The sequence below is a fragment of the Nuphar pumila genome, chromosome 16 (genome assembly GCF_984573655.1).
Source record: "Nuphar pumila chromosome 16, dmNupPumi1.hap1.1, whole genome shotgun sequence".
Taxonomy (NCBI): domain Eukaryota; kingdom Viridiplantae; phylum Streptophyta; class Magnoliopsida; order Nymphaeales; family Nymphaeaceae; genus Nuphar; species Nuphar pumila.
The window spans coordinates 80,099,794-80,112,716 of NC_143264.1; the positions used below are offsets into that span (position 1 = coordinate 80,099,794).

The window sequence follows — 12,923 nt, forward strand, 5'->3', positions numbered from 1 at the left end:
ACCTTGCTTTCTATTCTCCGTAACAGTCCTTGCTTAATCCACGCATGAGTTACTGCAATATCATCCCATTATTTAGCCGTATAACACAACGCCTTTGGACTTCCTTCGACGGTTTGGGGCCTAAGGTTTCCCACCCTTTGTGCTGATATTGCGTCCAGCATCTTAACGGACGGAATTCTTTCTTTTAATTACAACTACGGGTGAAACGCACTAATATGTAATCAAAACATACTTAAATATGATCAGCAGGAACAGTACTGACATGAAGCGCTCTGATCAGCGTTTGCATCAACTTTCATATTCTCCTTCTCCTTTGACGTCCTTTTCCTCCTCTTGAATTTTAAATCCTCATTGCCTGATGGATCCACACCGTCGGACTTGGGCTCCTTCGATCCTGCCACAGTCGATGACCGCTCTTCCCCACGATACCCAGCGAAAGACTTGAAATCGGGCTCATCCAACTCCTCCAGAGAAAGAAAACCTGAAAATTCCAAGAAATTTAGGACAGATTTCAAGAATCGGAGAGTGAATACACGAAATAAAACTAAGGAGAGTTATAACGAAGGAGGGAGGCACCTCCTTCACTAGAGCCGAGTAGAAAAGAAAAGGACTCGTCTGCAGGAACGGAGGAGCTCCACCGCATGGAGTCCATCGAATCGGGATCGATACTAGGGTTACATTTAGCGATCTTCTTCATCGTCTTCTTTTTCATCACCTTCACAAACAATCACTCTTTTGTATTAAGGTGTTTATAGGGAGTTGAATAAATTCAGTGTCACTCATTACATAGTCTAGATATGCAAGTTCAGAAATTTTCATAACCAGCCTATATTCAGAATACTTTTCCCAAGCAGATTGCACTATCTAATGGAAACAAACTATGAAACGTACATAAAACAACAATGGAATTGGCTTGCTTATGGACTTGAATAAGCCAAGAATATGGCCAAGATAAACATGTTCACCTCTGCATATATCTCACAAGTGAAATAGGAGCACAATTTCATAACAAGAATGCTTTATGCAAACCATATGATATACACTCAATTTTTCTATAGTAAGCAGTTAAATCTCAAACCAATTTCATCTTGTGTCATAAGTGATTCCTACAACTAGCACGTTTTATCATTCATCTTGGATTCCCAATGGACCAATTCATGAAAACTTTAACAAGAAAGTCATAGAATCTGATTTTCCGCAATAAACAATTTCAGTACAGGGTCTTTCTTTACATCATACATGAATTATCAGCATGCAATTAGATGGGGTCTTTCAGTAACAACATTCCAAGCATGCACGTGAGTCTTGAATTTTATTAATGAACACAGAAGGACAATTGATTTTTGCCATGTATATAGTACCAACCATCACTTTATCTTTGGATATAAACTGGACTAAATTTTCAGTCAATGCATTAAACTTCAAACACTCTACTGTCAGTGAAGGTAGTACCCTAACCAACTGTCATTGATTACACACCATGCATTTCTACCCAAATTCTAAACACACTAACTCCACTATCAATGAGTTAGCTGTAGGAATTAACGATCCCAATTAAATCTTTATACCCTTTAAACTAGCACAGAAAATCCAACGAAAACTGACATGGAACTAAACACTGACATTGATTTCTGTCAATGCCCATTCTGCCGAAAGAACAGTATTGTCCCTTACACTAGTAATGCTCAGAAAAATTAGTTTTTCCCATGAATATGTTACCAAAACTCAAAAACAATAAAACCCAGATCTTAAGTTCAAATATCATTTCTGAAGCAACACACACGTAGATTATGACTATGGATGTACCATGACATAACTTCAAAACTAAGTATGCAGATCAAGAGTTCCAATATATGTTTCAAAATTTACGGCATACAGAATATGAACTCAACTTATTTCAGGAAATATAACTACGCACATCCAGCCATTACTCATGGAACTAAACGTACCAAGCTATACTCTGCTGTAAATGCACGGATCAGAATTTTAAAGATATTTTCCAATGTTAGGTCATAATATATTAACGCCAATCGGTCATACCAGAAGGTATTAACCTATTAGCTACGCAAGGAGTCACATACTGTTGCATATTACTAAAACCCTTCTTTAATATCGGAATGCAACTCGTTGCAGGGCTTGAAACAAGACCATAATACTCTACCCTCTCCCTCTAACAGCACGTTATATACACAGGCGGATTTCTGTGTGGAGTCCTCAGTGACATACTCAAAACTATTAAAAAAAATATATCAACGCCCTTATGTCCCATACTCAACTGTTGGAGGCAGCACCAGGGCACCCATTCTCCCTCTGCATGATTTCGTATCAATGGGACATGCTAGAGAGTATGAATCGCGTGAATGAAAAATCCCCCTTGTTGTCTTCACAAAAACTAAAAATTAATTAAAACCCCTTTCGAGTTGGGGTATGCTTGAACACATTACAGGCTTGAAACACAGTACACTCGCAAAACAAAATCCTACGGTCGGGAAATCCGAAATCAACAAAATGACAGATTTGGGATTTTGGATACCCTAACCCCAATTTTTTTCTTTTCGATAGGGTATTCACAGTCATCCGAGACCCATAGCCTGTATACATTCTGAATCAACCCTCCTTCTGAAATCCGAAATCCCCAAAATCAGAGATTTGGGGTTTTCGGTAGCATAAGCCCCAACCCCCTTACTATTCACATTAGGGCTTCCCCGCTACCCACATCGACTGCTCGAACACACTTAATATCCAGACAAGTAAAAATAGCAGTAAGACCTACCTGATCCGGTACTCTGGAGGTTGCTGCAGCGAGAAGAGGTTTTCCGGCGTCGGTTCCTACTGCAGCCATGGGAGAAATCAGGAGGGAGACGAGAGACAGAGGGTGGGAGGAAGATGAGAGGCCAGCGAGAGTGGGAGAGGAGGTTTTAAGAGATGTGCGTGAGAGAATAAGAGAGACGGTCTGGGAGGAGGTCGTGGGGGGGAGAGGGGAGGATCGTGAGTGGGAGAGGTCAGTTACCCCCGCTTCTAACGAGCGGCTGCTTGAAACCGCAGTGCTCCCCCACCTCTTCCTTTTTATGTGTTTTTTTTGTCATGTTTACCTTTTAACGCACCATGGTTGCGGGTCTGGTTCGATCGAACCCGTGACCCGTTTCGGTTTGGGTCCTTCTTTTGGAACTTGTCCCGAATCCATTCGCGGGTCCGGATTTTCTTTTCAAGTATAGATATTAAAAAATAAAAATAATATAAAACCATATTAAATTACTTTTGGTCTAAGTTCATTATTGTGGATCTTTACTCATTTATTATGGATCCAATATCCCATTATGCTCATAAAACCCTTTTTGAAATCCAGATCTAAGGATCCGAAATTTTTTTCATATTAGGATTTGGACCCACGGATCCAAATTACGCTATCTTGGATTCCAAGTGACTTATAATGGACCAACGAAAATTTTTAATTGGATCCCTATCCCTTTTTTACCTCCTCGTTGTTCAGGATCTAAAAAGAAATATTGTGGATCTAAACTTCGTATAAGCTACTACGGATCCCATGAAAGTGTTATAGATCCAATAAAGAATTTTTTCTCATCAAAATTTGGTTTCAATGTCGTGGATCAACTCCATTCGCCATGGATCTAATATCCAATATGACCCTGATATTGAGGATCTGAAACCAGAGATCCTATCCATTTGACCATAATCTATTATTAAGTATTCAAATTAAGGTTCGTGATCCGATATCTAAGATCCAAAAGGGAATATCAAATATCGAAACATGATATTATGAATTCGATATTGAAGATCTAAACAAAATATCTGATATTCGAATACAAATAACACATACAATAAATAAAAATATTCATGTATCAGTTCAAGGACATAAATTTCAATTTTATTTATCAGATAAAATTCACGGGTATTACAGGTCTGGTTTGACAAGATAAGACCTTGTGGTCTGGACTGCATTGCCTTTTTCCTTGCCCCAACCTGTTTAGAGAGAAAAAAAAAGAGAGAGAGAACGTAGTTAAGAACGAAAACAAGTGAAGGTTGGGATGTTTGGGTTCGCTGCCTAGCAGACCCAGTTGGACACTTGGCACAGACACTGCCTTGTCCAGACCCATGGCCGGTGGTCTTACGGGCCACAGTTGGTGTTTTGGGCTTATATGCACTTTATGCCTCATGCTTGACACAATTGAGTGGCCGAATGTGTGGTGGGCCCTGAGTGACTCTGGTAGCTTCTTTGTTGCCCTGTGTTGGCAGCCTCGTGGTGAGTAGTTTGGTGAGCAATATGATGCCCACCCATACACTTCTTTTTCTTCGTCTTAGGTTTTAGCCTTTTCATCGCAAACCATCGTTTGTGCATCGTTATTTCCCGCAAGTGCAGTGACCAACCGTGAAAATGATAATGTAATTCTCATACGTATGAGAATGTTCCAAATTGTAGACCTCGACACTCGTGTGTGTTGATATCGCAGAGTTTCCTATGCATATGGTCCCACTATGCGAAACTTGCCAATGTATGGAGTTTGAAATACATTCACTTGGAAATTCGCAGTTATGGCTCGCCCTCAAAGCATTCGATACTTGTTTTAGCTTGATATGCCTGCAACATGACTAAGTTATGCAATTTGAGTTTCATATCACCTAAGAATGTTGAAATGAGTTTTTCATAGATATATGTATATATCACTGCTTTTGTTTGATACTTGTGCGAAAGACTTGAGATTATGTGGCTTTTAGTTTTGCACGTGCACGATGGCACATCTTGACACGTATATCATCAATTGCGTACATCGAGTGTTACATTTCAGTACTTGTGCTCGTTATATTGGAGAATGCATATAATGCACACTACACACTCGATGAAACTTATGATTGGGACTTGAACACCATAGGGTATTAGCAAAACACATGTTAAGTCATTTTGACTCTACTAGAGTCTTTGGGCAGAAGTCCCATGTTCGTGAGTGAGCTCACGTATGTCTATACCCTAAAATTGAAAATAATAATTTGGTGTTACGTTCACCTTCACAGGCGATATGCTCTTTATTGGCCGCGTGAGACCGAGCACGTGAATGGGCAGGCTAAGTCCTCGTTTACGTACCCTGCAGGGACCGCGAGGCATAAACACCTCAGAAGGAGGTATGACTTGTCAAACCAGCCTAAGAAAGACAAATCATTGCGCCCCATTCACAAAACGGTTCACCTTAGAGAGGGTGGATGATACAGCCCTGAGTGACTAGTTGTTACTATGACACGTGTTTTTATAGGAGTTGAGGCGTCCTTTAATCTCCAGCCACTAAGAGTTAGGAAGGTCGAGGTGACCTTTTTAGGTACCTCACTACTGCAGTAGTATGGATTGCAATCCATTACCTATGTGAGGGTTTCTCTCAGTTGTGTGTTGCTCGCATGAGGTTACTCGGTCTGTAGCATCCCTGGTTACCATATTCGAATTTGAATAACAGACACTGAGTGCATGACTCACAAAATGTGATGTTTCTTTGCGTACCCGAAGGAGTAATAAGAGGAACATAATTACTAACCAATCACAACTAACTTATTTTAGTAGTTTCTTTACTTTCTTACTTTGTTATCGTTCTCGTACTACCTTACTTGTTGCTCCTTAGTTACTCATCGTTTAGTAGTTGCTTAGTGCATATTTTTTTTACTACTGCATGTTGCACATATTACTTCCTTGTTACTTAGACTTGGAACAAGTGCACTTACCTGACACATGCACATATATCTGTTGCTTCACATGTTTTCATGCTATATGCATTTTCCCTTGAAAGATGGATATATGATGTTGTTTTTCACCAACTCGCAAGAGTTCTGACCTCATTTTATGGGGATGCAGGTGATGAGTAGGCACAACTGTGATGCAACGACGCACAGTCTGGAGGCTTGGAGACCCACACTTAACTGCAGATCTTGGCTTCTTTTGGGGTTTTGGGGTTTGAGGGGATTTTCCTCTCGTTTTAAGAGACCGATAATTGATGTATATTGTCTCCTTTTGAATTTTAAACGCTTTGGTACTATATAAATTTAGGTCATGATTTTGTATGTATCACATCCTCTGACCCGCTAAGATTTGCAGCCTTGTTGCCTTTGTTTACCCCTTTTCTTTGTCTTTTTGCTGCTTGTCATGAAATAATTTAAAAAAAATAAACTTTTTTGCTCAAAAAAATCAAAGGATTTTTTCAAAGTTGGGGTTTGGGGCGTCACAGAGATTGGTATTTGAGTCGGGTTAAGTGTGGTCCAAGACTTCAGCGCGCATCATCCATCGCACTGCAAGTATGCTTAAATATGAAATTATGTTGTTTAATGCTTCCTATTCTCTTAGTTAGAATTGTATGTTTAATTGAATATGTATGGGTTAGATGTCGTCGAACACAAGGTATGATATGATTCTTGAAGCTCTTTAAAACTTGGTTCCAGGTGAAGGATCCTTGGACCGAGCTGTTCGACACCTTGCTCGAGGTGTTCACATGATGGAAAATCAGGCACCTCCGCGTGCCAGGTGTTTTATGGAGACAGATTTTCCCCCGTGAGTTGTGTGAATGCCCATATTGTGTTCTAAGAGGGCATATCGAAGTGGAATGTCAGACAAAGCTTCGCGATGGACTCTAGAAGAGTAACGTAAGAGATATAGAAGACGTGACATTGGTCATTAGACAAGAAGTGGTGGAAGTTGATAGCCATAAAGGAGATTGACATGGTTCACCGAACTCTCCTCAGTATTCACCGGAATCCTACTTATATGTTGTTTCATCAGAGTTTGTGCCAGATCCTTCTCTTCCTCCCGTGTTGATGGAAGTTCAGGAGATATCAGATTCACCTCTGTCAAATCCTGCACCTCTTCCTCGTGTCAGGTCGCGATCATGTGGAAGCTGAAAGGACTACTGAGACTTCTACACCAATAGACAGTGATGGTGTTGTTCAATTACGAACATTTTGTGGAAATACTGAGTCAGTGTTTTGTTTTGATTCCTATGTAGTCGGATGTGTTTTGTAACCCTGTCTTAGACGAAGGGTATTTTTGGCATATAATGCATGAAAACATTTGCTTATGAAATAAAATTTTGCTTTTAAAAAGGTTGTATTGTTGCTTATACAATGTTTACTTGGTTAAGATGGTGTGGCGTACTCGTTGTGATGATTTGATGGAGTCGCTCAAAAACCTCACAGAGGTCGTTGGTCGTCAGGCTGAAGCAATGCGAACCATGGGTGATCATCTTCAGCAGACCGCCCAAGGACGAGAAACACTTGTTCAAACTCATGTTACCATTGTCCTCTATAAGTAGTTTATGAGCATGAATCCTTCATCCTTCGATGGAAGGTCGACTCCAGAGGCGGCAAAAGACTGGATACTGGAGATTGAGCGAATCTTTCGTGTTTTGCAAGTGAGCGATGATCGAAAAATTGATTTCAAAATATACCAACTTCGGAAGGATACAAAGAGGTGGTGGGCGACTACCTGGGAAATCAAGTTCGCAAACGAGACGGTAACATGGGAACAGTTTATGGAAGCCTTATACGCAACATACTTTTCAGCTCATGAGAAGAGTAGGAAGATGCAAGAGTTTCTTGATCTACAACAAAGAAACTCTACTTTGGCAGAGTATGTTACCAGATTTCGCAGTCTTGAACGTTATTGTCCTAACTTATATGCCACAGAGAATGACCGAGCGATGATGTTTACCCGAGAATTGAAGTTCGCTCTTCGTATAAAGGTGTACACTCGTGCTTCGATGATGGTTGATGAGGTTCTAGAGACATCTTCACTTTTAGAGCAAGATTGGTCAGAGTCTTTGAGGACGCAATCTTTCGGAGGTCAACACCAACAGTAAGACCAAAAGAGTTGACCTAAAAAGAGGCAATTTCAAAAAAATCTAGGTGGAAAGAAGTTCTATCCACTGACAGAGAAGAATTGATCCCACAATAACAACCAACAGCAACAACACCAGTATCGACGACCCCAACAACATCAACATCAACATTCTCAGCAGCAGTAGAGACAGATTGCAGTAGCCCCGCGATGTCCAAAGTGCCATGTCGACCATCCGGGTCGACCGTGCCCTCGTGACACCGGAGGCATGTCTTTATTGTGACAAGATGAGTCACTACATCAAGGACTGTTGAAAGAAGCAGTCAGATAATTTGAAAAGGAATGTTCCTGAAACGTCACAGTCAGTGTCTAAAAGACAACCTCAATAACAACATCAGTCGCAACAATCGCATCAGCCGAGACAAGGCAATCAGAAGACGATAGCCAGACAAGCTTACGTATCGACAATTAAACAAGTGACCAAAGGAGAGTTGGTCAAAGGTACTATTCTAATTGCTGAACAAGCAATTTTTACCTTATTTAATTATGGCGCTTCTCATTCTTTCTTATCTGATAGATTTGCTAGAACTTTACCCTTGACCATAAAATATTTAAATTACCCGTTGGAGGTTCGTACTCCAACTGGTGAGCAGTCATTATGTGTTTTCTATATTTCGAGCATCGAGGTGTCAGTGGCAAGGCAGAACTTGTCAGTTGACGTGATCCTACTAGACATGACTGAGTTCAACGTCATTCTAGGCATGAATTGGTTGTTTGAGTATCATGCTCAAGGTTTTTGTAGAGAATGCAAGGTGGTTTTATTCCAGCCCGATCGTTCGATGTTGGAGATCAAGCTTTCTCGATCGTTGCAAGATGATCGTATGATTTCTTCTTTTAAAGCCCAGAAGTACTTGCATAATAGAGGTACTACATTCTTGGTCAGTATAACCCCAATTGAACCTGAGATCGTTCTGATTGAGAACTTAGATGTAGTTTGGGAGTTCCCCGATGTATTTCCTGAAGAACTGCCCAGATTTCCTCCAAAGCGTGAAATAGAGTTTTGTATTGAGTTATTGCCTGTAACTACTCCTATTTTTAAGGCATCGTACCGTATGACTCCAACAGAACTTAAAGAACTGAAGCGTCAGTTGAAAGAGTTATTTGAGCAAGGTTTTATCCGACCCAGTGCATCTCCATGGGGTGCACCAGTGTTGTTCGTAAAGAAGAAAGATGGATCATTGAGGTTGTGCATTGACTACAGGATGCTCAACCAAGCGACGATCAAGAATAAATATCCGTTACCGAGAATCGAAGATCTTTTCGTTCAGTTACAAAGAGCAAGGATTTTCTCAAAGATAGATCTCAGATCAGACTACCATCAACTTCGTATCAGAAAAGATGATGTCTCGAAGACAGCTTTTCGAACGAGATATGGGTTATATGAGTTCGTAATGATGCCTTCCGGGCTCACTAATGCACCAGTTGCGTTATTGGATTTGCTGAACCAAATCTTTTGTCCATTCGTGGATACCTTTGTAATCATGTTCATTGACGATATCTTGATCTACTCAGAGAGTCCTAAGTAGCATCGAGAGTATTTATGTATCATTTTGGGAGTGTTTTGTGAGCACAGATTGTTCGCCAAGTTCTCCAAGTGCGGGTTTTGGCTCGAGCGAGTTATATTTTTGGGTCACGTGATATCCAGAGACGGAGTGTCAGTTTACCCAACGAAGGTTGAAGCAATATTAGCCTGGAAGCAACCTCAAAATGTTACAAAGATTCATAGTTTCTTCGGGTTAGCAGGATACTACCGACGATTTATACAAGACTTTTCTAGAAACGCGCTACCGCTAACGAAGCTTTTACTTTAAGACATCAAGTTTGAGTGAAACAACGCTTGTAAAGAGAGTTTCCAAATCTTGAAGTCGAAGCTGACAACCTCACCGATGTTAGTTTTACCTTCTGGTAAAGGTAGTTTTGTGGTATACACAGATGCCTCAAGGACATGACTGAGTTGTGTGCTAATGCAACACGTCAAAGTGATCGCTAATGCATTGAGGCAATTGAAGATTCATGAGAGGAATTACCCAACTCATGACCTGGAATTAGCGACAATGGTGTTCACCTTGAAATCTTGGCGACACTATTTGTATGAAGAATCGTTCGAGGTCTTTTTCGACCATAAGAGTCTCAAATATTTGTTCTCCGAGAAGGAGTTGAATATGAGACAACGACGATAACTCGAGTTCCTCAAGGATTACGCTTTTTTCGTTGTCTTACCACCCTGATAAGAAGAACGTCATAGTAGATGCGCTTAGTCGCAAATTGAGCAGTATTCTGGCTAGTCTTGTGTGGAGCCAGAAGTTGATTGAAAATTTCGTGGCTTGAAAGTCATTTCCAATTGAAAGTGGATTGATTCGATTGTCTGGTTTGACCATTCATTAAGATTTTTTGCCTAGAATTATCTAAGCCCAGAAACTAGATGCCCAATATGGTAAGCTCCTAGCTTAGGCATGCTAGGAAGATACGTTCTTTAGAGTGTCAGATGATGTTGGTATTCGTATGAAAAATCGACTTTGGGTTCTAGATGACCCTGAGTTGAAGAAGAAGATTCTCGATGAAGCTCATATGTCAAGGTACACTGTTCATCTCAGAGGGACAAAGATGTTCAAGGACTTGCAGAGAAAGTATTGGTAGAATGGTATGAAACGAGAAATAACATTGTACGTTTTGAGGTGCTTGACTTGTCAGCAAATCAAAATTGAGCACCAACGTCCTGATGGTTACATGCAGAAAATCGAGAATTCTTAGTGGAAATGAGAAGATGTTACGATAGACTTTGTAGTAGGTTTACCACGAACCAAACATAAGCACGATTTGATTTTGGTAATTGTGTCTTTGCAGTAGTTTGACCTACCCAAACTGGCTTGACGACACCCCCATCGCCGGCAACGCCATCATCATGGACGACACCCCATCAATGGCGAACCAAGCACTGAATCAGCGGTGCCCTTTTCACCATCTTGGGTGGCTGCCCTGACACCCTTCAACAAGATCGGATAGGAAGCAGACATTTGGCTCATAGTTTGTTTTGGTGGTTCTTTGCAAATGGGTGTTCGAAATTTGAGTTCAGGGAGGGATCGGGATGGTTAGAAAGACGGAGGGTGAGAGAGGGAGAGAATTTTAGCCAAGGAGAAGATAGGGTGGAAGTTTGACCCATCTGCAGTCCAAGGAAGGCAAAAGGTGCCTAGGTTGGCCGCTTTACCAAAGGCAATAGGTAAATCGTCTGTAACAAGGAGGTTGTGACAAAATGCTGGATCAAGCATCATCATGGTAAAAAAAACCCAGCTGAGCTAGGGCTGTGACCACTGTCAATGGAGCAGGCATTTGACCCAACTGGAACTCCAAATTTTCAGTTACGATAAAAAAGTGTAACCCCGTTAATATTCAGTTCAACCTACTGGATCCTAGCAATATCCAGGTTGGGTTGGGGTTCTGATTCATGCATTTCCATTTTTTTCCAGAATTTTAATTCTGCTTTGGAGAGGAAATACTAAATGCAAACTGATTTACTGTGAGATCGTCATAGGATATAGCTTTAGTATAATTTACAAAAGGTTTCAGAATTTAAAGCTACTTACAAAGAACTGCCCAACATCTCAGTTATTACATTCAACTACCTGTTTATCTACAAATTGGGAATCAGATCGGATGTAAAAGGAAGTCCAATCTGAATCCAACACTTTCTGGAATTAATCCTTATAAGGAGATCTGGATGTGGATTCCAATTTGCTAAATCATATTATTTTTAGTGGATCAAATCAATGGTCTTCTGGTTCTGTCTTAATCAAGAAAGCCGATCCATTTGTTCAGTTGTTACTGAGCCCCAACTGTCCACAGTGTGGATGATAAACTGTTTTCTGTGTAGCAAGAGAATTTTTTTTCATGCACAAACAAACAAGCGATTTTTTTTTCTTTATTTTCCAGCCTGTTTTTCTCATGATACACAAACAAGCAAAATTTTTTCTTTTGAAAAACTTCTCATAGGCAAAACTTTCTTTCCCTATGAGAGTTTTTCTCGCTTCCAAAGGTGCCCTACAGAAACATGCATTTGAGTGTAAAGCAAACTGCTCATTTTTTTATCTTCTTTATCACTGTATTTTTACTAAGGACACATTTGTTCCAGGACGCTGGTCCTATAGTTGTAAATGGCAAGGCTCTTTGTAAAAACCACCAGGGCCTGCCTTTTTCCCAAGAAAGGGCTTCCCCACCCTCCCTTCTAATGCTCGTTTGAAAGCGAGAAAGATGTAGGAAAAGTGATGCAAAATAGAAAATCCGTACAAATATTTCGGTTCTGTCAAACGAAAGAGACTTTTTTTTTGTTGAAAGAGTTTTGTTCTCTAAAATGTACACTTTTTTGATAGGAAACATTCCTCCATGATAGGGTGAAAGAATGTTCCTTACCAAGAGAAAAATTATTTTTACACTCTCCACCACCCATCTCACCAGCACCACCATCATCCATCTCACCACCACCCTCCTCCTCCTCCTCTCTCTCTCATTTTTTTTCACATTTTCCCACTATAATTTTCTCATGCTACAAAAAAAAGTGAAAAACTTTTCATATAAAAAACTCTCATAAGCAAAAACTTTTCACACAAAATTGCTACATGCCTCGCTGTTTTTATATGTTTTATGTGGCGTGCGGGATGCACAGTCGAACACCCCCAAAGGAACAAACTATTACTGGTGATCTCCAAGGCTGGGTATTCACTAGGGCTGACAATGGTTTGGGTTTTGTATCGGGTACCAGACCAGATCCGAACACAAATTCTTAGGTATGGGCATATGACATGCCTACCTCAATATTTTCAGTCTACCAGAACCCAACCCGAGTAATATGTGGGTCAGGTTTGCGTTATGATATCCGGCCTGACCTGGCTTGACCCGACTATTTTATGTGTATTTAAGTGAAAAAAAAACTGTTAAATTATGTGAATTTAAGTTTGGGATTTCATTTTCTTAACCCGAAAAAACCCGAATCTGATAATTTGTTATTTTCACTAGGGATGACAATGGTTCGGGTTTTGTATCGGGTACC

General features: G+C 40.4%; 1 protein-coding gene across 1 annotated transcript in view; it reads right to left on the minus strand.

Annotated features, from left to right (window-relative positions):
- Positions 1-3,064, minus strand: part of LOC149813788 (P-loop containing nucleoside triphosphate hydrolases superfamily protein) — a 49,234-nt gene extending 46,170 nt beyond the window's left edge. Inside the window, exons 1-3 of the mRNA XM_089992448.1 lie at positions 2,774-3,064; positions 577-715; positions 263-481 (exon numbers count right to left, since the gene is read on the minus strand). Coding sequence (XP_089848574.1) covers positions 263-481; positions 577-715; positions 2,774-2,842 — 427 coding nt within the window. The 5' untranslated portion in view covers positions 2,843-3,064. The remainder of the gene's footprint in view (positions 1-262; positions 482-576; positions 716-2,773) is intronic.
- Positions 3,065-12,923: the final 9,859 nt, after the last annotated feature.